Source organism: Eretmochelys imbricata, chromosome 1 (genome assembly GCF_965152235.1).
Source record: "Eretmochelys imbricata isolate rEreImb1 chromosome 1, rEreImb1.hap1, whole genome shotgun sequence".
In the NCBI taxonomy this organism is placed as follows: domain Eukaryota; kingdom Metazoa; phylum Chordata; order Testudines; family Cheloniidae; genus Eretmochelys; species Eretmochelys imbricata.
Window position 1 is genome coordinate 49,725,744 of NC_135572.1, and position 24,140 is coordinate 49,749,883.

The following is a 24,140-nucleotide window of genomic DNA, read 5'->3' on the forward strand; positions in this document are numbered from 1 at the left end:
GCAGCTATCACAGGGTTTAAAGCCTGGGGACCAGGGCATGCCCTGACCCCCGGCTGGGTCCCATTCGGGACTAATGGAGAGTTTGAAAGCTACTACTAAGGGTAACTAAGAAAACTACTAACTATGTATAACTATTTTACAGGATTTCAAAGTTTGCAAGAACAGAGAAGGAATCAATGCCAGCAGACATTCCAGCACCATCACTGGAGGCAAGAAGGAACTGAGGGTGAGGGGAGCCAGCCTTAAACAGCATCAAGCGGGTGCCACTCCAGAGGGCACCAGAGCCAGTCCCCTATAGATACTGCTGAGGGAAAAATGTCTGGCACCGGTGCATGTGGCAAGCACACAAACCTAATATGGACTGGATATGAACAAACACTCAAAGAACTATCGCATACTCTTCTTATCGTCTGGAGAAATGTACAACTACAGGTACTACTTTTTTATTCTGATAAAATGAAGTGGTTTGGATGTAGAACTGTTTTATGTTGCCATACAATCTTTTATGTCCTCATCCGGTAATTTGATGGTCAACAGACGTTGTCAGTGAATTTAGAATCAGAACTATTTAAGGTATAAGTAATAGAATACAGAATTTTTGCATGTCTAGGTGACAAGTATGAATCTGACACAAGATTTTAATAGTCATGGCCACTGTTTGGTGGGAAAGAGAGATCAGCCAAGGTAGTTGTGCTTGGGTTGATGGCATTTCATGAATGCATCTGAAGAACGAAATAATCAGTCCAAGTAAATGTAGCAGAAGGTCTGTCTGGTGCCTTCAGCTGCTGCTCGGGGAGAGGAGGTTGAACCATGAGACAGTAGGTTTCTCACAAGAGTGAGGGCGCAATGTGCACCAATAGGACCCTACTTCTGATGCCCTGTAAATTCTTGTAGCAGACCTGATAGTGATTTCAAGTTCTTAACATCTGAGGCCTATATGTAAATCATTTGATTAACTCAATACTGCTCCTCGGCATCCTTGTTGGCGCTCTAAGTGGAGTCACCAAAAACTCAGTGGGCATGTGATCAGCTACCGCTTTACTTTTTGAGGAGGTCCCTCCAAGACATGTTTGAAACAAAGGAAAATGCACCGCATGAAGAAGCATACATACCTCTGTTATTCCAATTATGTGGCTAGATAGAGGACCTCAGGTAACATCTGTCAATTTAATACCTTTCACCAATGCTTAAACATCATTAAAAAGAAATCAAAGTAGAAAGGGGAGAGCAGAAGTTATAGAAAGAAAAACTGTGAGGCTGAAGTTACCCTTTATGTAGGAGTCCCAATTTCTCTTTCTAAATTTAACACTTTTTGCATGGATGGGTAGTTTCTGGAGTCAGTCAGGAGAAGTCTTATGTACACCTTTCCATTAATCACTTTCCTCTAACAGAACAGATAGATACTAACACCTAGAGCCCTGAGTGGATACAAAATTTCTATCCGCATCCGATCCATGATCTGCAAAAGTGGTCTGCGATATAAAGTGGATATCTGTGGATCTCTAGAGTTCTACTAATACATGTATTTAGGTTTTCTATGAAGATTAGAAAATGCTACTTTTGTTAGTTAAATGGCAAAAATTCAAATGGGAAGATAATTTTTCCAAGACCAATATGCCAAGGAAGAGGAATAAAGGGACTAAGACTGTAGGAAGATATTTTCCCTTTCTACTGAGAGGAAAAATTTACTGTAGCACCTGTACAGGACGAAAAGTGAACTAGGAAATCTGTCCTTATAATAAAGCTAAGGGTAGAGGGGGGCAGCTATTGTCTGATTAGAGAACAGAGCCAGGAATTGGGGGATCTGGCCGCTTTATCCAACGCTGCTGTTGACTTGATACAACTTTAATTACTTCATCTATAAATTAACTTGATAATGCTTGCTTCTGTACAGTACTGTAAGATCTATAAATGAAAAGTATTATTTTATTAGAGAACATAGTCCTGATTTCTGAAGATGAAACCTGAGGAGTTTGCGACTGTTGTACTTACTACGGTCCCGATTATGGCCTAGCTAACACGGCAGCATATGGGCAAAAGGGGGCACATCCCAAATCATAGCATGGGTGTGAAAGCAGGCTCTACAGAGCTGCTACTTCCCCCTCATCCAGAACAAGTGGGTGGGAGGGGGTGGAATGGCATGAGGAATGGGGAGAGCCTTGTCTCCACACCCCCAGGTGTAGACCCCCCAGGGTGTGGACCTTGTATTACCAAAATATCTGAGCTCCTCACAATTTTTCATATATGTATCCTCACAACATCCTTTGAGGTAGGGAAGTAGTATTATCCCCATTTTACAGAGAGGGGATTGAGGCAGAGAAAGGCTAAGATATTTGCCAAGGTCACACAAGAAATCTGTGGTGGAACAGGGAATTAACTCAGGACTCTCAAGCCCTAGACTAGTGCCCTAACCATGGGACCATCCTGCATCCAATTTACTACCTCCCATAGTAGCAGGGGAACCAGGAGGGAGAGTTGCCCTTGTTCATGGGAGATCATTTCCTCATGATCTTGCCCTTAATTTGCAGTGCCCAAAGACAACATTATAGATAGATTCTAGTGGAGTAACCTGAACATAGTGTTAGAAACTGGTATGCTTAGTATGGATTGCTAAAAAACAAAATCAATTAACTTTTAGGTCTATATATTATATAAAATGGAACTTCTAGTATTACGTTTAAAATAGTTTACAGTAAAAAGTCTCTTTCCTTCTACTTTTCCCAATATTTGAATATTTTTCCTCTAGATTTTGTCCCCCAGCCCCTAACTCTTTATGCTTTGCCTATTCAATCTCTCATTGAACATGTTTTATAAGTAATTCCTTTATGAAAATCCAGAAAAATAAACAGAAAGAGTTTTTCCCCTCATACTTTTGGTGAAAGATAGTCTCATCATTTAAACTTTAAGATGCTGAAAATCAGAAACCCTTTTTTTTCCTTGAAAGTGGAAGATGAATGAGGATATTTAAAATGGAACAAAATCTTTTTTTACTTTTCCTATGTGGCCAAAGGAAAATCCTCTTCCAACTATAGTAATCATGAGATTAAAAAAAATAAAATCTGGAATTTCTTCATATACTTCATATATCTGAATATTCTGAGCATATACCATGCAGAAATCTGCTATATAATCTGTAATATGAACCTAAATCACCAGAGTAAGCGTTTACTAAAGTCTACAGTAATCTAAAGTACAGAAGGTTAGGATTTTTAGGACCTTTTGATTTACCCAATTCCAGATGTTTTACTTTCCATTGGTTTTGATTTACAGTGAAAAGTTTCTCTTCTTTTCTTGTGGAGACAATACTCTAATGCTTAATAGTATTTTCACTTCTCCATATAATAATTACGTTGAAAAAAATTAATAATAATAATCACTTACATAGTGTTTTCATCTGTCATCCTCTAAAAAGTAAATATTTTATCATTTTAAAGAAGGGGGCAACTGAGGCCCAGAAGAGATGCACAGAGTCAGGGGCAGAACCAGCCATTGAATGACTTCTAGACCCAGGTCCTGTTCACTCTACCTTTGCAGCATCAGAAAGTGAAGATTTTCAAGCTATAGTGTCTTGTCTATGCTAATCTATTTTCTGAAAAAATTCCACATCAACTCTATTATCAGGTCTGCTCAGTTGTGGTGACAGTGCTAATCTGGACAAAGCTCCAGGGGGCCATAGGTGTTTTAACTTCCATCTTGTGTAGACCAGTTTTGAGAAAGTTTAAAAGACACAGTAGTTAAAATGTCAACAGCTTGGAGCCTTGTTTACACTAGCACTCCAACCTAGTGAAACTGTAGTAGTGTTAGCAGTAATGAGAAATTCTCCAGAAAAAAAGGCTAGTGCAGACAATACCACAGAGCTTTCCCACTCTGGGCCAGCAATCTGATTCCAGCCCAGGTGGCAGGGAAAAAAAGTCATCCCTGTCTGATAGCAGTTCAGTCGTCTATTATAGAGAGAATATAGCTCTTCACAATTAAGGCTACAACTAGGTTCTTAAGCAGTCTTATATTTAGTCCCTTTATATCTCTGAATAGTAAAATTGTTTTGTCCTAAAAATTGCCTAAAAAAGTTTAATCTAAAGGTTGGACAGAATTTTTCTGTAAAGTGTGAAGAAAATTGGTCAAAATTTGAGTTACATGTAAGTAAAATTAGCCTGATTCAAAATTTACTTCTCTAATTTTTGTGCCTCATTAGCTATAAAACACCCTAATACACATTCAAACTTTTCACACAGTTAACTCACTTAAAAACAAAGGCACACTATACCTAACAATCAATCTAAAAATGGAAGTCATGTGGTGTATAAAATTGATATGGGAAGCTAAAGGCATCAAGGAAAAAATCCATGATTGGTGCGCTAAGGACAATACTTTTTAAAATCTATCAGGAACAAAAATCCTAACAATGATATACGGCCATTACTAAATGGAGATGGTCAAATTGCTAATAATAAATAAGATGACGCAGAAGTATTCAATAAATATTTCTGTTCTCTATTTGGAAAGAAGAAGAAAGATGTATTCATACCACAGGAAGACTACGAAGAACTTTTCAGTCCATTAGTAAATAAGGAGGACATTATAGAGCATCTACTAAGGATAAACATTTTGAAATCAGCAGCCTCAGGTAACTTGCACTCAAGTTCTGAGTCATAAAAGAGTTGGCTCAGGAGATCACTCAAGTTCTGAGTCATAAAAGAGTTGGCTCAGGAGATCTCTAATTCACTGATGTTAATTTTGAATAATAATAAAAAATTCCAAGACACTACAAGAGTGTTAATGTGCTAATATTCAAAGAGCACAAGCAGCATGACCCAGGTAATTACAGACCAGTTAGCCTGACATCAGTTTCAGACAAAATAATGGAAAAGCTGATGCTGGATTCTATTAATAAAGAATTAAAAGAATGGGAATACAATTAATGTCAATCAACAGGGATTTTGAAAAATAGGTAATGTCAAACAAACCTGACTTTGTTTTCTATGAGATTGATGAAGTTTGGTTGATAAAGCTAACTGCCTATTTTTATTTAGTAATACCTGTCAATCTGATTACAAAATTAGCACTACACAATATTGATCAACTACATGTTAAATGTATTAGGAACTGATTGACAGATCTCAAAAAGTAGTTGTCAATAAGGAATCATCATTAAATAGCGGTATGTCAAGTGGGGTGCTTCAGGCAGGGCTTTGGAGCTGTGCTCCAGCTCCTCTCCAGCTCCAGGCAAAAACCTGCACCTCCACTGCTCCGGAGCTGCTCCGCGCTCCAGCTCTGGTCTCCGCTCCAAAGCCCTGGCTTCAGGGGTTGGTTCTAGGCCCAGTGCTATTCAGTGTTTTCATCAGTGATTGGGAAGTAAACAGAAAATCAACTGCTGATAAAATTTGCAGATGATACAAAGATTGGCAGAATGGTAAATAACGATGAAGTCAGGGCATTTATACAGAGAGATCTGGATCACTTGGTAAGCTGGGCTCATTCAAACAAAATGCATTTTAATACAGTCAAATGCAAAATCATAAATGTAGGAACAGACCACACCTACAGAACGAGGAATTGTATTCTCAAAAATTGACTCTGAAAAGAATTTAGGGGTCACAATGTACAAACAACTCAATGTGTGCAATCCAGTGCAATTCTTGAATGTGTAAAAAACAAATAGATGTAGGGAGGTGATTTTACCTCTGTATACAACACTGGAGAATCCGATTCCAGAATACTAAATCCAGTTCTGGCATCCACATTTTTAAAAGGATGTTGAAAAATTGGAAAAGGTGCAGAGAGGAACCAAAAAACTATGCAAAGGTTGGATAAAATGTTTGACAGTGATAAACTTGAAAAAGATCAATCTGTTTAGATGATCAAAAAAAGAATATCAAGAGATAACTTGATGAGTAAGTATCTCCATGGCGAGAAAATACAAAGTACTACAGGGCTCTTTAATCCAGCGGAGAAAGGCATAACAAGAATCAATGTCTGGTAGTTAAAACCTGACAAATTAAAAATAGAAATAAGACACAAATATTTAACAAGAGCTGAGCAAAACTAATTTCCATTCCATGACAAATTCTGATATTTCAAAATCTGTTTTCTTCCTGAAATAGGACAAAATGTTGAAGGTTGAAATTTTCTGCAGAATGGACAAATTCAAAGGTATTGTGATTCAGAAATGTTTAAACAACTTGTTTTGACATTTTTAATCAAAATATTCCCTAAATAGAAATGTCTCAGTTTGTGCAACTGCATTTCAACATTAAACTGCATTTCCCTATTCCCTTATGGGAGTTGTAGTTCGGACCCCCATTCTTTCCTACGGGCCAGGCTTCCTGGCCAAAATAGATCTTCTATAATGCACCCAGACTCATGTGACAGCCATGTTGCATCATACAGAGGAAAAGTATTATGGGGAATGTACTGCATTATGCAATATAGTCTTCCAGGGAACCTAGCTCATAGACGGGAACAGGGGCTGTAACTCTGGTGCAAGGACCCTCTTTTTATTTTGTGTTTGGATAGCACCTAGCACTATGGGATCCTAGTCCATAAGTAAGGCTCAGAGACGATTTGGTAATACAAATTAATAATAACTACAACACCCATAGGGAAATGCACCATATGTAAATACAGTTTAAATTTTTTAAAAAACGCATTTGAAATGAAATGTTCCTGGTCAGTTCAAAACATATAGTATTCCCATTTGGGATGAAACAACCCAAAATAAAATATTTCAGTGATGGGGTGGAGAGTGTGCTCTCCCATACAAGGCAGAGCAGGTTATCAGGCCAATTAACCAGGTAGGTTGCACCTGGGGGAGAGCTAGCAACAGAAAGGCTAACTGATAATGAAGTTTAGCTGGGCAGGGACAGGCTGAGTTTGTAGAAAGCCAGGAAGCTGACAACAGAAGAGGGCTGCAGGGGAAGTAATCTGGAGTCACTCCCTGGGAGAAGAGAGGGGTGTTTAGGGCTACAAAGTCTGACAAGAAGTCCAAGAGGGAAGTAGCCTATAGGTACTTCCTGAAAGGAGGGAATTTGGGAACCCAAGGAAGGAGGGGGCAAAAGATAGGCAAATAGCTACAGAGTCTGGGAGCAAGCAGAGCATAGTTGCTAGACATAGGGTCCCTGGTCTGGAACTCAGAGTAGGGGGCGGACCCGGATTCCCCAGCCAACCACAAGGGGAAGTGGCATAGGACCCAGCCTTGGAGCGGAAGGCTGTCTGGAACGGCATGCAGACATCTGACCCAGTGGGACTTTGATACCCAGGAAGGGGAGACTACACAGTGACCTAGCTGGAGGACTGAGCCACAAAAGGAAGCACTCCGAGCCCTGGAGAGCAAGGAGAGATGTGGTGTAAGCAATCCGTCAGAAGAGCAGGGGTATCAGACCTAAATGGAGGTAATCCCCAGACATGGCCACAAAGAGGCACCCAACAGTGAGTGAATCTTGTGACAATTTCATTTAGATTTTCCTAATGGAAATTTTGCCCTCCCCGCAACCAAATCAGAATTTTTTAACTGGATGGTCTAAAGGGTCCCTTCTTTCCTTAAAACCTATGAACAGAATAAAATAGGTATTAAGAAAATTAAGGCAAGAGGGGGTAAGAGGGTATGAGAGAGACAGAATGATTAGCTATCTATGTGCCAGGTGCCACAGGAAAAACAAAGATATACAGAACATGGCTTTGAGTTACCCACCTCCTACATAAAGTTCAAGGGTATACTTCAGTAAAAAAAAACCCAACAACAATAGAACACCAACTTATTTCAAAGGGAGAAGATTATATCTTTGGTCTCTCCCCTTTTAAAATCGAAGAGTTTAAAACAATGTTCACAATTTGATTAGAATAAGCATGAAGAGGACTCAAATCACTGAATGGAAGATACCTTCATAATATGAGCCCTTTATATCTCTTATCTGATTTGAGAGAATAATGCACTAACACTTTTTCTAGCCCTGAAAATAAGGAAAATTGGAGTGCTAATAACCATCTCTCCATTTACTGGCATAGATATAATGTGACATACTAATATATAGGCTACTGAAAATTTCTCTCAAACATGTCAGAAAATAAATTCATTAATGCAAAAGAAAAGCAGGCAAGAGATAAAATGATAAATAAATACAGTCCATTTTCCTTCATTAGTAGACATAACCGTACACTAAAACCTTATTAATTTGTACTAGTACATGGAAGATACGTTGCAAGTTACTAGTTTTTTGGAAATTAGTCAATGAATAATTAAGTGGCTGTCAACCTTTCCAGACTACTTAGTCCTGGGGGAATTGTGCGCTACTGCGCATGCGCATAATTAATGAGCCCTGCAGATTTTTAATTTTTTGCACAGAAAAAGCTTCTGCCAAAATGTTGCTACAGTTCCACCTGTTGAGCACCAGAGGGTACTGTGGCAATAGACAAAAGCAGCAACTCCTGGCCAGTTAGGGAAGAAAGAGCCTGCCAAAGAAAGCCCGCCTTCTTCACAGCACTTGGTCAGGCCAGGTCAGGAGACAGGGGCTATGGGGAGATAGACAGCGTAGGGTATTCAGTTTGTAAACGTTTGAAAGAACCACCATAACGTTTGTTCAGAGTTACAAACATTACAGAGTTATGAACAACCTCCATTCCAAAGGTGTTTGTAACTCTGAGGTTCTACTGTACTCTCTGGGAACAGCTTTCCAACCAGTTATGAACCCACCTTATAGTAGTTCCGTCTAGGTTGTATTTCCCTATTTTGTATGTGAGAAGGTCATGTGAGACAGTATCAAAAGCCTTACTAAAGTCAAGATATACCATGTCTACCTCTTCCCCCCTATCCACAAGGCTTGTTACCCTGCCAAAGAAAGCTATTAGGTTGGTTTGACAGGATTTGTTCTTGACAAATCCATGTTGACTGTTACTAATCACCTTATTATCTTCTAGGTGTCTGCAAACTGATTGCTTAATTATTTGCTCTGTTATCTTTCTGGGTACTGAAAGTTAAGATAACTGGTCTGTAATTTCCTGGGTTGTCCTTATTCCCCTTTTTATAGATAGGCACTGTAACTGCCCCTTTCCAGTCCTCTGGAATCTCTCCCATCTTCCATGACTTTTCAAATATAATTGCTAATGGCTCAGATATCTTCTCTGTCAGCTCCTTGAGTATTCTAGTATGTAGTTCATCAGGCCTTGGTTACTTGAAGACATCTAATTTAAGTAATTTTTAACTTGTTCTTTCCCCATTTTAGCCTCCGATTCTATCTTATTTTCACTGGCATTCATTAAATTAGATGTCCAATTGCTACTAAACTTTTTGGTAAAAACTGAAAAAAAAGTGATTTAGCATTCCTGCCATTTCTGCATTTTCTGTTGTTTTCCCCCCTCCTTGAGTAATGGGCCTACCCTGTCCTTGGTCTTCATCTTACTTCTAAGGGCTTGTCTACACTGGCACTTTATAGTGCTGCAACTTTCTCACTCAGGGGTGTGAAAAAACACACCCGAGCGCTGCAAGTTTCAGCACTATAACGTGCCAGTGTAGACAGTGCACCACCTCATGAAGGTGGGTCATGAAGGTGGGTTTTTTTAGAGAGCTGAGAGAGCTCTCTCCCAGCGTTGTGCCATGACTACACAAGTCACGCTAACATTGCCAGTGAAGACGTGCCCTTTTGTATTTATAGAATGTGTTCTTGTTACCTTTACGTCTCTAGCTAATCTTGTTTTGTGCCTTGGCCTTTCTAACTTTGTCCCTACATACTTGTGTTATTTGTTTATATTAATCCTCTGTAATTTCTGTAGGACTCTTTTTTGAGTTTCAGATCATTGAACATCTCCTGGTGAAACCAGGGCGGTCTCCTGCTGTACTTCCTATCTTTCCTACACAATGAAATAATTTGCTTTTGTGCACTTAATAATGTCTCTTTGAAAAACTGCCAACTGTCTTAAACTGTTTTTCCCCTTAGACCTCCTACCCATGGTACGCTACCTATCAACTCCCTGAGTTTGCTAGAGCCTGCCTTCTTGAAATCCATGATCTTTATTGTGCTGTTTTCCCTCCTACTATTCCTTAGAATCATGAACTCTTATCATTTCATGATCACTTTCACCCAAGCTGCCTTCCACTGTCAAATTCTCAGTTCCTCTCTATTTGTCAAAATCAAATCTAGAACAATCTCTCCCCTAGTAGCTTTCTCCACCTTCTGAAATAAAAAATTGTCTCCAATACATTCCAATAACTTCTTGTAATACCATGCAATAGCACTTATTAAATTTTTGCTGAGAGGTCAGGATAATATGGATATTTTTGGGTAGATTATGAAAAGTATTAGCAAAATGTGGATTAGCAAAGTTCTGTTGTATGCCATTGTATCAGCATGAAAGAGCATTCCTACTTTGATGGCTATTATTTAGATTAGAAAAATGAGAAATTCTGTATATTAACTTCTAAGAAAGCAAATTCTAGTTCCACTAATTCATAAAATACAAAAGAACTGGCAATTTATTTTATAAGTTTGTTACTTAAATATTCAAAGAGGACCCGATTCTGGATATATATACTATTGGACAAAGTTTACTGCATTGAGAAGGAAAAAAAAAAAGACTATTCACAGTATTAAGAGGATTAGGCCCCACACTTGAGTTTGTTCCTCAAGGAGTGTTCCTTGTTGACATAATTGGTGATTTTCCTTACTTTTAAGGGTGCAAGAGGAAATTCCCCCTGCAATTCCTTTCAGTTTCACTTCCTCTTTTATTATTATTCATTACCTCTTATTATTATTTATATAGCACTCAGTGTGCTAGATGCTCTTCAGACAGACAAGGAGGGGAGGTTATATACTTTACAGTCACTTGAGTTCTTCAAGATATTTTGTCTCTATGGATGCTTCACCACAGGATGTGTGTGCGCCCAAGGCTCTTGATCGGAAACTGCAAAGAAACATCTGTGGGCCTGCACCTGCACAGAGAAGTGCCTTGTGCTCTGAACAAGAGCATATAGGGAGGTGTGAGCTGGCTGCCACACATTTCTTTCTCAACTGTGAAGCCGAACTCCACAGCACAGAGGAGGAGGGTGGGAGGTGGAGCAGCACCCATAGGGACAAAATATCTCAAAGAACTCAAGTTACTGCAAAGTAAGTAACCTCTCCTTCTTCAAGTGTATGTTCCAGTGGGTGCGCTACCAGAGACGACTCCCAAGCAATAACTCAGTGAGGAGGTGGGTGCTGAAGAGGTACGTCCAGGACAGTTGAAAGGGCTGCCTCACCAAAGGTGGTGTCTTTTGGTACAATGGGGTAATGTTTGGCAAAGGTATGAACAGAAGACCAAGTAGCAGTCCTGCAGATTTCTGCTATGAGAATGTTCTTCAGCAGAGCTATAAATGTGGATTGAGCTCTAGTGGAATGTGCTGTTTCTCTCTGAAACTTGAAGACATCTAATTTAAGGCTAATTGGACCCCGGCATTTTCATAGCTGCTCAAGATGCAACCCAAAACCTACTTAGACAATCTGTGTGTGGAAATCAGTTGGCCCTTTATTCTATACAAATAGCCTGAGAGAGGCCAAGAATAGGTTAGTCCTGTCCAGATAGAAAGCAGGGGCTTTTGGGGATATGGGATAGCTCAGTGGTTTGAGCATTGGCCTGCTAAACCCCGGGTTGTGAGTTCAATCCTTGAGGGGGCCATTTAGGGATCTGGAGCAAAAATTGGGGATTGGTCCTGCTTTGAGCACGGGGTTGGACTAGATGACCTCCTGAGGTCCCTTCCAACCCTGATATTCTGTGATTCTATGAAGGGCCTTTCTGACATCCCATGAATGAAGGCTTGATTTTTCTGTGGAGGTCTGAGGTTCCAGTTAGAAAACTTAGGGAATATCCTGGTAAAGGTGATGTTATGATTAGACCTTTGGGAGGAAGCAAGGATGGGGATGTAATATAACTTTGTCTTTGTAGAAGGTGGTGTATGCTGGGTCCATCATGAGCACTCCTAGCTCCCCCATTCTCCTTGCTGAGGTGATGGCAATTAGGAACAAAATTTTGAGGGAGAGGTGGAGGAGGGAGCAGGTCACTATTAGTTTGAAGGGGGAGGGTTTCCTTAGAGCGTTTAAAACCAGACAGAGGTCCCATTGGGGGGCCAGTTGTCAAATGGCAGGAAACAAGTTATACAGGCCTTTAAGAAATCTGGCTGCTGTACGGTGGGCAAAGGTTGAGAAGCCTTGATAGATGAGTGAAAAGTTGTGATGGTGGTCAGATGTACTACGACTGAGCTCATTGAGAGACCCTGTGCTTTTCATTTTAACAGGTAGTCCAGGATCTTGAAAAGTGGAACTTCTGAGGCTTGAGAAGATGAGAGGGAACCCCAGGATTGGAAGTGCTTCCACTTTTGGAGGTAAGTCTTGTAAGTACCAGGCTTTCTGCCGGATAAGAGAACTGACTGATCTCTATCCAAAATGGTCATTTCCATGCTTGAATGCCATGGAGGATCCCTGTTCTCAAATTCAGGAAGGAGGGGTTGGGATGCATAAGGGACTCTGAGTTCTGTGTCAATAGAATGCAGGGAGTCTGAGGGGTGCTACTTCTGAGAGGTGGATGAAGTTTGAGTGCCTCATCTGTCTCAGACAAGAAGGTGCTATGAGGATAGCTTTCACTCCTTCTTGGGGCAGCTAGAGAACAGTCTTGTGCATAATGGTATAGGTATAAGTACAAAGGGTATGGGATCATGGTGTTGTCAGTACACTCCACAGAGTGTTGTGGCTGTAACCTCCCTTAGAGTAAAAACAGACTACATTATGTATGGTAGATGCTCCGGAATAGCTTTTGAGCTCCCATTCCTGAGTTTGCTGTAAGTGTTTACTCAGGGAGTTGTGTAACTGTTTTCTGGAGCCCTGGTGGACAGACTGCTGATATCTCTATCTGCTGGTAGATACACCAGTTGCACAGCCTTAATGACTCTGCACATAAGGACTGGGATCTTGCTCTGCTCTGGAGGTTGATGTAATACATCACTGCCCTGTTGTCCAGCATTACTTATGGCCTCATATGGCGTGAAGGAAGTGTTGGCAAGAATAATGTACCATTCTTAGCTCCAAGATATTGATATGGAATGTCAATTCCTGTGTCAACCATTTGCCCTTTGCTGTCTCCCTATGCTGAACTCTCCATCCTAAAAGAGACGCATGTTATGAGGGTCTTCAAAGGTGCTTGATTTAAGACTGGGGGTACAACACAGACCTTCCTTGAGCCCTTTCACCATGTAGTAGAGTCCAACACCTTCTGAGGCACTATAATGCATTTGGAGAGGTTGTGTCTGTTTTGGGTATGCACTGTTCTTATCCATGTCTGGAGGCATCCTTGTGGGAAGTCACATATGTGGAGGCTGACATGTGGCCCAAGTCCTGTGGACAAGTCATCATGGTTTGCCGGCTGCACTGTAATGTTGAGATTAGGTTCGACAAGGTGGAGAATCTCTCCTTGGGAGGTAAGCTTTTGCTGTTGCAGAGTCCAGAGTAGCTTCGATAAAGTGTATTGTCTGTACTTGAGTTAATATGGATTTTTTGCGATTGATGTTAAGGCCCAGAAATTGGAATATAGTGTTACTGCTCTGGACATGGCCGACTGGACATCTTGCGGTGACCAGCCTCTGAGAAGCAAGTCATCAAAATATGGGAACACTGTGAGCCGCTACCACTGAGAGAATCTTTGTGAGCACCCTTGGGGACACGGAGAGTCTGAAGGGGAGATCTCAATATTGACAGTGTGCCCCATCACAAATCTTAGGAAATGCTTGTGGGAGAGATGGATGGCTACATGAAAGTAGGTATCCTATAGGCTTAGGGATGGAATTATGTCACCATTCTCAAGCACTGTTCAAGTTCCTGAGGTCAAGGATTGGAGTCCACCCTTTCTTGGGAACAAGTATCTGGAATAGAACCATCTTCCAATGAACTCTAGTCAGACTGGTTCTATTGCTCCTAGGAAGAGGAGAGAATGAAATTCCTGTTTTAAGAGTTGCTCCTGAGAAGAATCCCTGAAGAGGGATAAAAAGGGGGTAGGAAGGAGGAAAAGAACCAAGTGTACAGAGTAGCCCATTTTGACAACCTCCAGTATCCACTTATCTGAGATAAGGTACTCCAGACAAGTAGGTAGTGTGATTTCTCCAAAGGAGAGGTAGTCACAGAACATGTGATCCAGTGGAGTGAACTAGTTGATGCTCTAGACCGAGGTGTCAAAAGTGCCTCTTAGACGGAGGGGCTGATTGGGCAGAAGTAGGGATGGAGGCCCCAGTTTTTGTATCCTGGCCTCTCTCCTGAAGGGCTCCTGAGGCTTAGGGAAAGTGCACTGATGGTACTGGAATGGTTTTGATCTTTGAGTGGGTTGGAATCTACTTAAAGGCCTTTTTGTTGCAGGCAAATAAATTTCCAGTGACCACAACATTGCTCTGGAATCCCTGAGCATGTGGAGAGAGGAGTCTGTATGTTTGCTGAAGAGCTTGGGCCCTTCAAGCAAGATGTTTTACACTGTGTTTTGTACATCCCTTGCAACACCTGAAGATTGGAACCAGAATGCTCTTCTCATAACTACTGCAATGGCCATGGACTTGGAAGCTGTGTCAGCAGCATCTACAACATCTTGCAGGGAGGCTTTTGCAACCAACTTCCCTTCAGTGATGACAGACCAAAATTGATCTTTCTGGTCTCGTGGCACGTGCTCAATATAATGGGTAAAGTTGGAGTGTGTGTTAAAATCGTATTTTGCCAGGGTCTGGTAGTTGATAATATATAATTGGAGAGTAGCTGATGAGTAGCTCTTCCTTCCCAGCAACTCCAGCTGTTTAGGCCCTCTGCATCTGACAGGGAATCTAGAGTAAGCTTGACAGTTCCTTACACTGGTTGATCCACTAAAAGGAAATGGTGGTTAGAGTGGGAGAAGAAGTACTTCATGCCTTTCGGTAGGATGTAGTATTTATCATCTGTCCACTTACAGGTTGATGGGATTGTGGCACATGTTTGCCAAAGAGTTATGTGCAGCAGATGATAAAGCCTCACTGATGGGTAGGGCCACCTTTCTCTGGGGACTGATGTTCAGGACGTCCATCAAGTAATGTTTTGACTCTTGGACTTCCTCTAGTGGGATCTGAAGTAAATCCAGTAGTTTTTTCATGAGGTCCTGGAAGGTCTTAAAATCATCAGTGTAAGAGAGAGGTGGTAACATTACTGTCTCATCTGGAAATTAAGGGGAGATCTCCTCAGCCCGAGATTCTTGCTCTTCCTGTATATTGTCCGGCACTGGAGAATCGTGTGGTACTGAGGTGTGTGTGTGTGGGACAGATGCACACAGTATCATAGGACGATTTGTAGGTGCCAGTGGCTGGTAGGGTACTGGTGGGTGCCAGTGCTTTCTCTTAGGCACCTGATGGAGTTGGTTGCTGTACCCCATAGGTCCCAGTAACCCTAATGGGGAAGGGGATAAAAGAAGGGACCTCAATGATAATCATAATCTCTGAGCCTACGATGCCTGGTAATTTCTCTAGGATCCTCTTCATGAAAGGGACTCATGAGGGTAGGGTACTATCCCCATACCAAGATCTCTGAATCAGAGGAAACTTCCCCTAACCGGTACCGAAGCCTTGAGACGTAAACAAGTCTCAACTTGCTGCTTTCGTAGTGGTACCAAGGTGGTGGCAGTGGTAGATCTTGCCAACTTTGGCGACACAGGTTCATCAGAGATAATGAGATCCTCTGAAGAAAGGAACCTGGAAGGAGGTGGAGGGCTTTCACATAAAGTTTGGATTGTTACTGGCTTGTGACATGGAGGCTTTTGTGGTACTGAGGTAAACTGTAAAGTCATCTCCCCTTTCAGAGGTACAGTGAGATACAGATACCAGGAAACGGATGGAAGCCCTGTGCATCTCGCAGTGCTACAAAGTATCAGACAGTGCTGCCATAGTAGCAGCTCTGATGGTAGGTATATCAAAACTGTGTTTCTCCTTTGGTATTGGACTCAGTCAGAGCCTCTCCTGTACCCTTAGAGGAATAAGAGGTCTCCCGACAGTGAGTCTCATGGGGTGACCTGCCCCTTTTCTCCATTTCCTTGCTTGGAAAGGTATGTTTTCTTCTTTTTAAAGTCTTATTGTCCGGGGCTGCAGACATGGCAGCAAACTGGGACTGAGGCAGCTTGAAATGTAGAGGCCAGTGTACAGGGAGGAGAAGCAGACCCCTCCAGAGCTACAGCACGTTCTATTAATAGGAGCTTGTCTATTCTCCCTGTCTTTCTTGCATCTGCCTTCCAAACCCAGACAGACCTTGCATTCAGAAGGGTTGTGAGGGTCCCCAAAAACCACAGGTAGCTGGAGTGTTCCTCATTATGGGAAAATGGCATGTGGCAAATCTCTCAGGTCCTATGCCCAAGACCCCACAGCTAAACAAATTGTGCTCTGACACAAATAAAAGATCAAAAAAAGAGAAGGGGAAAGAGCCCCCTATCCCTCAACCGATACAAGATAAATAAAATAAAGATATCAAATGAAAATAGATAATGAAAAGAAACTACGAAAACAAATAAAGTAAAGAATTCACAAAGTGAAGGCAGGAAGTGAATACAGCAGAGAGCAGAACTCTCTATCTCAAACTGCAGGCAGATGAGAAGGAACTGAGTGGGGGTGGGTTCACGCCTCCCTATATGCCCTTGTTCAGCACACGAGGTGCTACTCTGTGCAGGTCTGAGAACATTAATTTGCAGTCTCCGATTGAGAGCACACAGACACATGTACATCCTATGGTGCAGCACTCCTAAGGATATAGACTCAAAAAAGAGGGCAAAGTTTCTGGCATGAAGGGCATAATGTTCTGATATTATTTATAATTAGTGCTCATTACAATGACTTTTCATATCCCCAGCAGATACAGATATACAAAAGACAAGGAAATAAAACATAGCAAAAAACAAAATATAACAAAGGATACATACTACACAATCAGCAGAGCATTTTCATTTTGTTTACACTTACCACACCTTTGCACTTACCCTAAAATATAGGTTTACAGAGGAGATAGAATACAGCTTTACAGAAAATGCTGGTAACATGCCAAGCTGTAAAAAGTAATATGTTCTTCATACATACTAGCCTACTTTCATCTGTGTGCTTTTTATACCAAAAACATAACCATGACCCATGAATTATAGTTCCAGACAGGCCAAAAACATAGAAGATGCCTGTATATTGTTTTTTAATCTTTTAGACAAGAATTAAACCTCACAATTTAAACAAAAATTTCCAAGTGAAAACTAAAACTCAGTGTCAACTTCCCAACTTCCTTTAAAAGCTGAAGGTTAAGTTATTGCAAAATCCTTGCAAAAACATATCAGATTCCAGTCATTGGCTATTTTTTCCTATAATATCTTGATGTAAACTGACGACAAAACCAAGTAATTTTCTAACCTTATTATGGGCTAGAGAAACTAACAATCACAATGGTAAGTGAAATGAGGCTTCCTAAAACTTTTTTTTCCCTCAAAGTAGTAATGTATTTTCATGTTTAAGTGTACAAAGATTTGGGACACAGAAAATAATTCTGACTTTTTCCTATGATTTCCATGCCTTCTTTAAGGAGATTACGTTAATAACTAAACATGAAAACTGAAGAAAAAGTAATACAAGTGGCTGTGAATAAGATACAATAAGGGGGTGTATTTAATAGAATGTTAACTTATGAAATACACTATAATTCAAATATTTTAAACAATTCAAGCACGGACTACAAAAACATCTTCACTGCAATAACTTGCAAATGACTAAAACCGTTACTAAAAAGAAAACAAAATCGTATGTCAAACTTTTAGTTTTAATAAAATTTCTTATCAAAACACTTAGATATACATCACATTGTACAAATTTAAAATTGCACAATAGGTGTACAGAACCACAGAAAGAGACTGAATTAAAGTCTGGATTTTCAACCTTGATGATTTGCAGACTCTAATTTAAAATACTGTTTTCCACAATTGCTTCATAATAAAACAAAAGCATGCTGATGCAAGTCTTCAAAACTAAGCCCCACTAAACCAAAAAGTGCATTTAAAACATTAGTTCAGTTGTGTATTTCTATTTATTGCCTAATATGTTTATATAGAAAACCACCTCAAAAATCTTAGAATAATTAAAAGAGATTATCAAATTTCAAACATTTTTCCTTAACTACCAAATCCTGATTTTTTTTAAAAACAAAATTGTGATGACTAACTGCAGATTATTCTTCTAAAACCAGTATCTTATATTAGTGCTCTACTCCGATGTGCAATGGACCTTGTTGCTCTCTAGTGCTATGTAGTGCTGTCAAGCAATTAAAAATATTAATTGCAATTAATCACGATGAATCACACAGTTAAACAATAATAGTTTAAATATTTTTGGATGTTTTCTACATTTTCAAATATACTGATTTCAACTACAATACAGAGTGCAGTGCACACTTTATTTTGGATTACAAATATTTACACTGTAAAAAAATATATTTTTCAATTCACCTAATACAGGTACTATAGTGCAATCTCTTTATCATGAAAGTTGAACTTACAAATATAGATGTACAAAAAGAATGCATTCAAAAATAAAACAATGTAAAATTTTAGAGCCTGCAAGTCCACTCAGTCCTACTTCTCGTTCAGCCAATTGCTCAGACAAACAAATTTGTTTACATTTGCAGGAGATAACGCTGCCCGCTTCTTGTTCACGTCACCTGAAAGTAAGAACAGGTGTTCTCATGGCACTGTTGTAGCCGGTGCCGCAAGATATTTACATGTCAGATGCGCTAAAGATTCGATGTCCCTTCATGCTTCAACCACCATTCCAGATGACATGCATCCATGCTGATGATGGGTTAGGCTCGATAACAATTCAAAGCAATGCGGACCGACGCATATTCATTTTCATCATCTGAGTCAGATGCCACCAGCAGAGTGTTGATTTTTTTTTTTTTTTTTTTGGTGGTTCAGCTTCTGTAGTTTGCGCATCAGAGTGTTGCTCTTTAAAGACTTCTGAAAGCATGCTCCACACCTCATCTCTCTCAGATTTTGGAAGGCACTTCAGATTCTTAAACCTTGGGTTGAGTGCTGTAGCTATCTTTAGAAATCTCATATTGGTACCTTCTTTGCGTTTTGTTAAATCTGCAGCAAAAGTGTTCTTAAAATGAACATGTGCTGAGTCATCGTCCAAGATTCTATAACATGAAATATATGGCAGAATGCGGGTAAAATAGAGTCGGAGACGTACTATTCTCCCCCAAGGAGTTCAGTCAAAATTTAATTAATGCATTTTTTTTTTTTTAAAACAAGCATCACCAGCATGGAAACACATCCTCTGGAATGGTGGCCAAAGCATGAAGGGGCATACGAATGTTTAGCATATCTGGCACGTAACTGTTTTGCAATGCCGGCTACAAAAGTCCCATGTGAATGCCTGTTCTTATTTACAATGTCACTTGAAAGTGAGAAGTGGGCAGCATTATCTCCCATAAATGTAAACAAACTTGTCTATCTTAGCAATTGGCTGAATGAGATGTAGGACTGAGTGGACTTGTAGGCTCTAAAGTTTTGCATTGTTTTGTTTTTGAGTACAGTTATGTAACAAAAAAAATCTATATTTGTAACTTACACTTTCACGATAAAGAGATTTCACTACAGTATTTGTATGAGGTGAATTGAAAAATACTGTTTCTTTTGTTTATCATTTTCACAGCTCAAATATTTGTAATAAAAAAGATAAAGTAAGCAGTGTACGCTTTGTATTCTGTGTTGTAACTGAAATCCGTATATTTGAAAATGTAGAAAAACATCCAAAAATATTTAATAAATGTCAATTAGTATTCTACTGTTTAACAATGCGATTAAAACTGTGATTAATCGCAATTAATATTTTAAATCGTGATTAATTATTTTGAGTTTATCATGTGAGTTAATTGTGATTAATCGAGAGCCCAAGTGATTTGACATGTATTTTTATATGCAGCCATCCTTCAAAGGCATCTACAACTTCCCCTTAACTTTTCTGATATTCCCTTTCTCAGAAATGAAATAATGATTTAATGGTTTATTCAACCTGACCCCATTACAGGTTCAAATGTTCCCCTCCAAAAGCCACTATAATGGGGCCTGATGATATACTCTTCTTAGAATACTAGAATGACAGCTGTATAAAGTCCTAAAAGTTTGCACTGCACATCTGCAAAAAGAAAAGGAGTACCTGTGGCACCTTAGAGACTAACCAATTTATTTGAGCATGAGCTTTTGTGAGCTACAGCTCACTTCATCGGATGCATACCGTGGAAACTGCAGCAGACTTTATATATACACAGAGAATATGAAACAATACCTCCTCCCACCCCACTGTCCTGCTGGTAATAGCTTATCTAAAGTGATCATCAGGTTGGGCCATTTCCACCACAAATCCAGGTCACTTTGGATGAGCTATTACCAGCAGGATAGTGAGTTTGTGTGTGTGGTTTTTGGGAGGGAGGTGAGGGGGTGACAGAACCTGGATTTGTGCAGGAAATGGCCCAACTTGATTATCATGCACATTGTGTAAAGAGTTGTCACTTTGGATGGGCTATCACCAGCAGGAGAGTGAATTTGTGTGGGGGGGTGGAGGGTGAAAAAACCTGGATTTGTGCTGGAAATGGCCCAACCTGATGATCACTTTAGATAAGCTATTACCAGCAGGACAGTGGGGTGGGAGGAGGTATTGTTTCATATTCTCTGTGTGTATATAAAGTCTGCTGCAGTTTCCACGGTATGCATCCGATGAAGTGAGCTGTAGCTCACGAAAGCTCATGCTCAAATAAATTGGTTTGTCTCTAAGGTGCCACAAGTACTCCTTTTCTTTTTGTGAATACAGACTAACACGGCTGTTACTCTGAAACCTGTCACTGCACATCTGGACTCCCAATAAATGATGACGGAGACAAATGCACATTGTGCCATGGAAGGGACAAAGTCAGGTACTTTTAAACCCAAGATTTAGATTTTATTTAAAAATTGAAAAAACATCCCTTGTTAATACAATAGAAAATGTAAATAGTTTTTTTCCCTTTTAAATGTTAATAAAAACTTTGTTTGATTTTTAAACACCTTCCTGTGGTGTTTGATCAAAGGGAAAACTGAATATGAACAAGAACTGAACAATCTAGTTTTATCCTCCAAGTTGAGGAATATGCAAAAAAAATTTTAAAAAAATGTTAAATTTATCCAACTATTTCAGCTTTAATAATCAAATTTACTAATAACCCACACAGGGAAACTTATTGTTTTTTAAATAGTCATTTTTAACCCGAGTGTCCCTTTAATCATGTAATCAGGTTTAAACATATAATAAGAAAACATGATTAAGTGTTTATATATTATAAATCCTATAGAGCAAATGGGCTGCACCTTTTAGAGTTCTACCCAGTGATTGCTGACATTTTTATTTTCATATTTTTATTTAATACAACAAAGCATACTGACCTAAGACTTTCCAATATTTAAAAATGAATTAGGGCCAATTTTCAAATATCATGATTACACAATACAAAACATAACAGTAACCCATAGGATGTGTACTTTAACGGTACATACCGATTTAAAGTCTCATTTCTCCCTTTCAAGATCTATTATAGCAGACTAACTACACTGTAATTTCATACCTAAACCTTAAAAATGGAAGACTGAGGTATGTCTTAAATGCAAATTTTCAAATAAATACTTTTTTTTTTGTTTTTGGAGTTGTTTTGTTATAGTTTCCTACACAATTACAGAAGTCTTAATTGCATCAACCACTTTTCTAGAAAAAGCCTCAGATTTAAAAACTTGTTTTGTGGTTCTCATCAGTCAGACAGCATGTAGACAGCCAATGTATCTAAAGATCACTAATTTCATCCCATTACCTGTAGATGTCTTGTGTGCTTAGCCCCTTATTGTAGAAGTACAAATTGATACCATATTACATTCTTTGAAATTAATGAGGTTTGCTTTGGGCAGTTTACTTGAGCAGCCATTGTAAAATGCTGATTTTTTTTTCTGCCATCATATCTCTACAGTATAAACATGTTCAATGAGGCATTATAAACTTATTCATTCATTGCACAAAAGTAAAAAATGCATCTTGGTGTCTGCAATATAATTGCTATCTTATTCTAATAGTACTGCACACAACCAAGTTCTTTATAATTGTCTTTGAAGAACAGAATTAAATATTAAATGAAGATCTATTTATCCAATGGACAAAGATTCTTGAAAAAAATTGCCCTCAAGATCTCCCACACGTTTCTTAACACACAACAGAAAATCCAATGTGGCACAGTCTAAACATTAACTATATCAACTGCTGTTTAAGTAATATTTTCATTAATATAAAATGATAAAACATAAGAACAAAATACTAATTTTTTCAGACTTACATTGGACTACTAAAACAATGGCAGCAGTAACAGACAGAGAGATACTTTATTAGTCCAGGGACCAAAAAAAATGCAAGCATTAAATTTAAAACTTACTACCATACCAGTGTTTAAGCTTAAGGTAAAAAGGATCTATGGCAATAAAATGATCAATCTCCATGCTGGCTCAGTTTTAGGCATCTGCTAAGAAGAGAATACTACCTGTGTCAAAATCCTGAAAAGAATGTAATGTGGTTTTACAGAACTGAGACCACCGTCCACCTGTACCTACTTGGTGCAACTGCACATACTCCAACTGCAGATGATCCCTGAGAGATTAATATTTTAAGTATTCTGTTTTCTTTGCCCAGTAAGAACACTTAGCCCCAAAAGACTCAGTTCCAATTAAGCATCTTAATGCTGTAAACTTAAAGAAATGCAGCTGTACATTTTCATGCCAACAAAAATCTCAAAACATAAATTTAGGTAATTTCAAGGCACAACTACATTTGGTATTTCAGTAGATAGCAAACAAATTTAAGACAAATCATGGTTTGTAATTTCAGGCTGGTGAATACTGCAATTGCAGCACATTGATTTCGCTGCCGGATGAGACTCTGAGCCAAAAGTGAAGATGGAAACCAAGGGAAGAGGAAAGGAAATCTGGGTTATAAGTGTGACAACATTTTGGATACCAATTAAAATGAACAAGCATCCAGCAAGAAATAGAAAACATGATTGTTCAGTATAAAAACCTGGATAAAAGTTGGATAAAATATTAAAAAGCAGTGGAAATAGTTAAAATGCAATAACTACACACATAACTTATAACTCTGGGCTTTTCTGAGTTCTATTTAAAAAACAGTTTTGTTTCCTAAGTTTTGTTAGGACTTCCTCAAAAAAAGAACAAAAACAAAAATCTGCTCAACAATATCCTCTGTAGATAACATTATTTGAGACCCAACTATAAAGGAAGACTTGTTTACTTTACACTATCCAAAACCAAAGTTAGTACAAATGTAATAAATAGAGATTGTAAAAACATTTAACATACATTTTTATATTAAATTTTATTTACATTTAAGCCTCCAAAACTTTGTTTAATGGAACAATCTCCAAGAGAGAATGGTCCTTTAATTGCATTAAGCCTATTTAAACCTCAGGAGAAAGTCCATTGTTTAATATTTTTAAAAGAGTGATCAACAAACTGGTGTTAGTTGAATGTAACCTGAGTTATCGGTTATTTGAAACACTGAAAGAATTCCAAGAGTCTATACAGCTTCCCCACCTCTGTCTTCGCTGTGGAGGTGGCCTTTGTGTGTTTTTGTGAGGAGGTTCCACTGAATTCATTACAACAGAGATGGACATTTGATATTCATATCGTTCCAACATCTGAGCAATCTTCTCACGAGGAACCCCATGTTTATTCCTCCTACAAAAATAATAATTTAAATGAACTGTTTGGTACTTTTTATATGTTTGCAGTCTTTCTTAAACTTTTGAAGAATATTGTGTGTTTTATCCTCTCCATCTATCCAAACTGTCAAATGCCATAATTTAATCTTCTGCCCACTTTCGAGATCCAGAAGGATCACATCGGGTTTTCCAATACTACAACTATATTTAAGCTTACTGTTTTGAAATAAATTCACTACAACTGACTACACACTTCTGAAAAACAATATGCTGTAGTGTGTAGAAGTTCAGATTTAATTACACAGTATTTACCATTTTATAATATCCAAATTGTATTACATCTTTTTAACACAATTCATTGTA

General features: G+C 39.0%; 1 protein-coding gene across 5 annotated transcripts in view; it reads right to left on the minus strand.

Annotated features, from left to right (window-relative positions):
* Positions 1–24,140, minus strand: part of LOC144261029 (NEDD4-binding protein 2-like 2) — a 104,623-nt gene that overhangs the window by 44,197 nt on the left and 36,286 nt on the right. For 4 of the 5 annotated variants that reach the window (XR_013345125.1, XM_077810117.1, XM_077810107.1 and 1 more), the window contains one exon: positions 23,650–23,793. Coding sequence is in view for 4 of the 5 variants with exons in the window: in XM_077810107.1 (XP_077666233.1) it covers positions 23,650–23,793 (144 nt within the window). In the remaining variant the exon portion in view is untranslated. Of the gene's footprint in view, positions 1–20,797; positions 23,794–24,140 lie in introns of those variants that run through there. The other variant, XM_077810125.1, reaches the window with a different exon arrangement.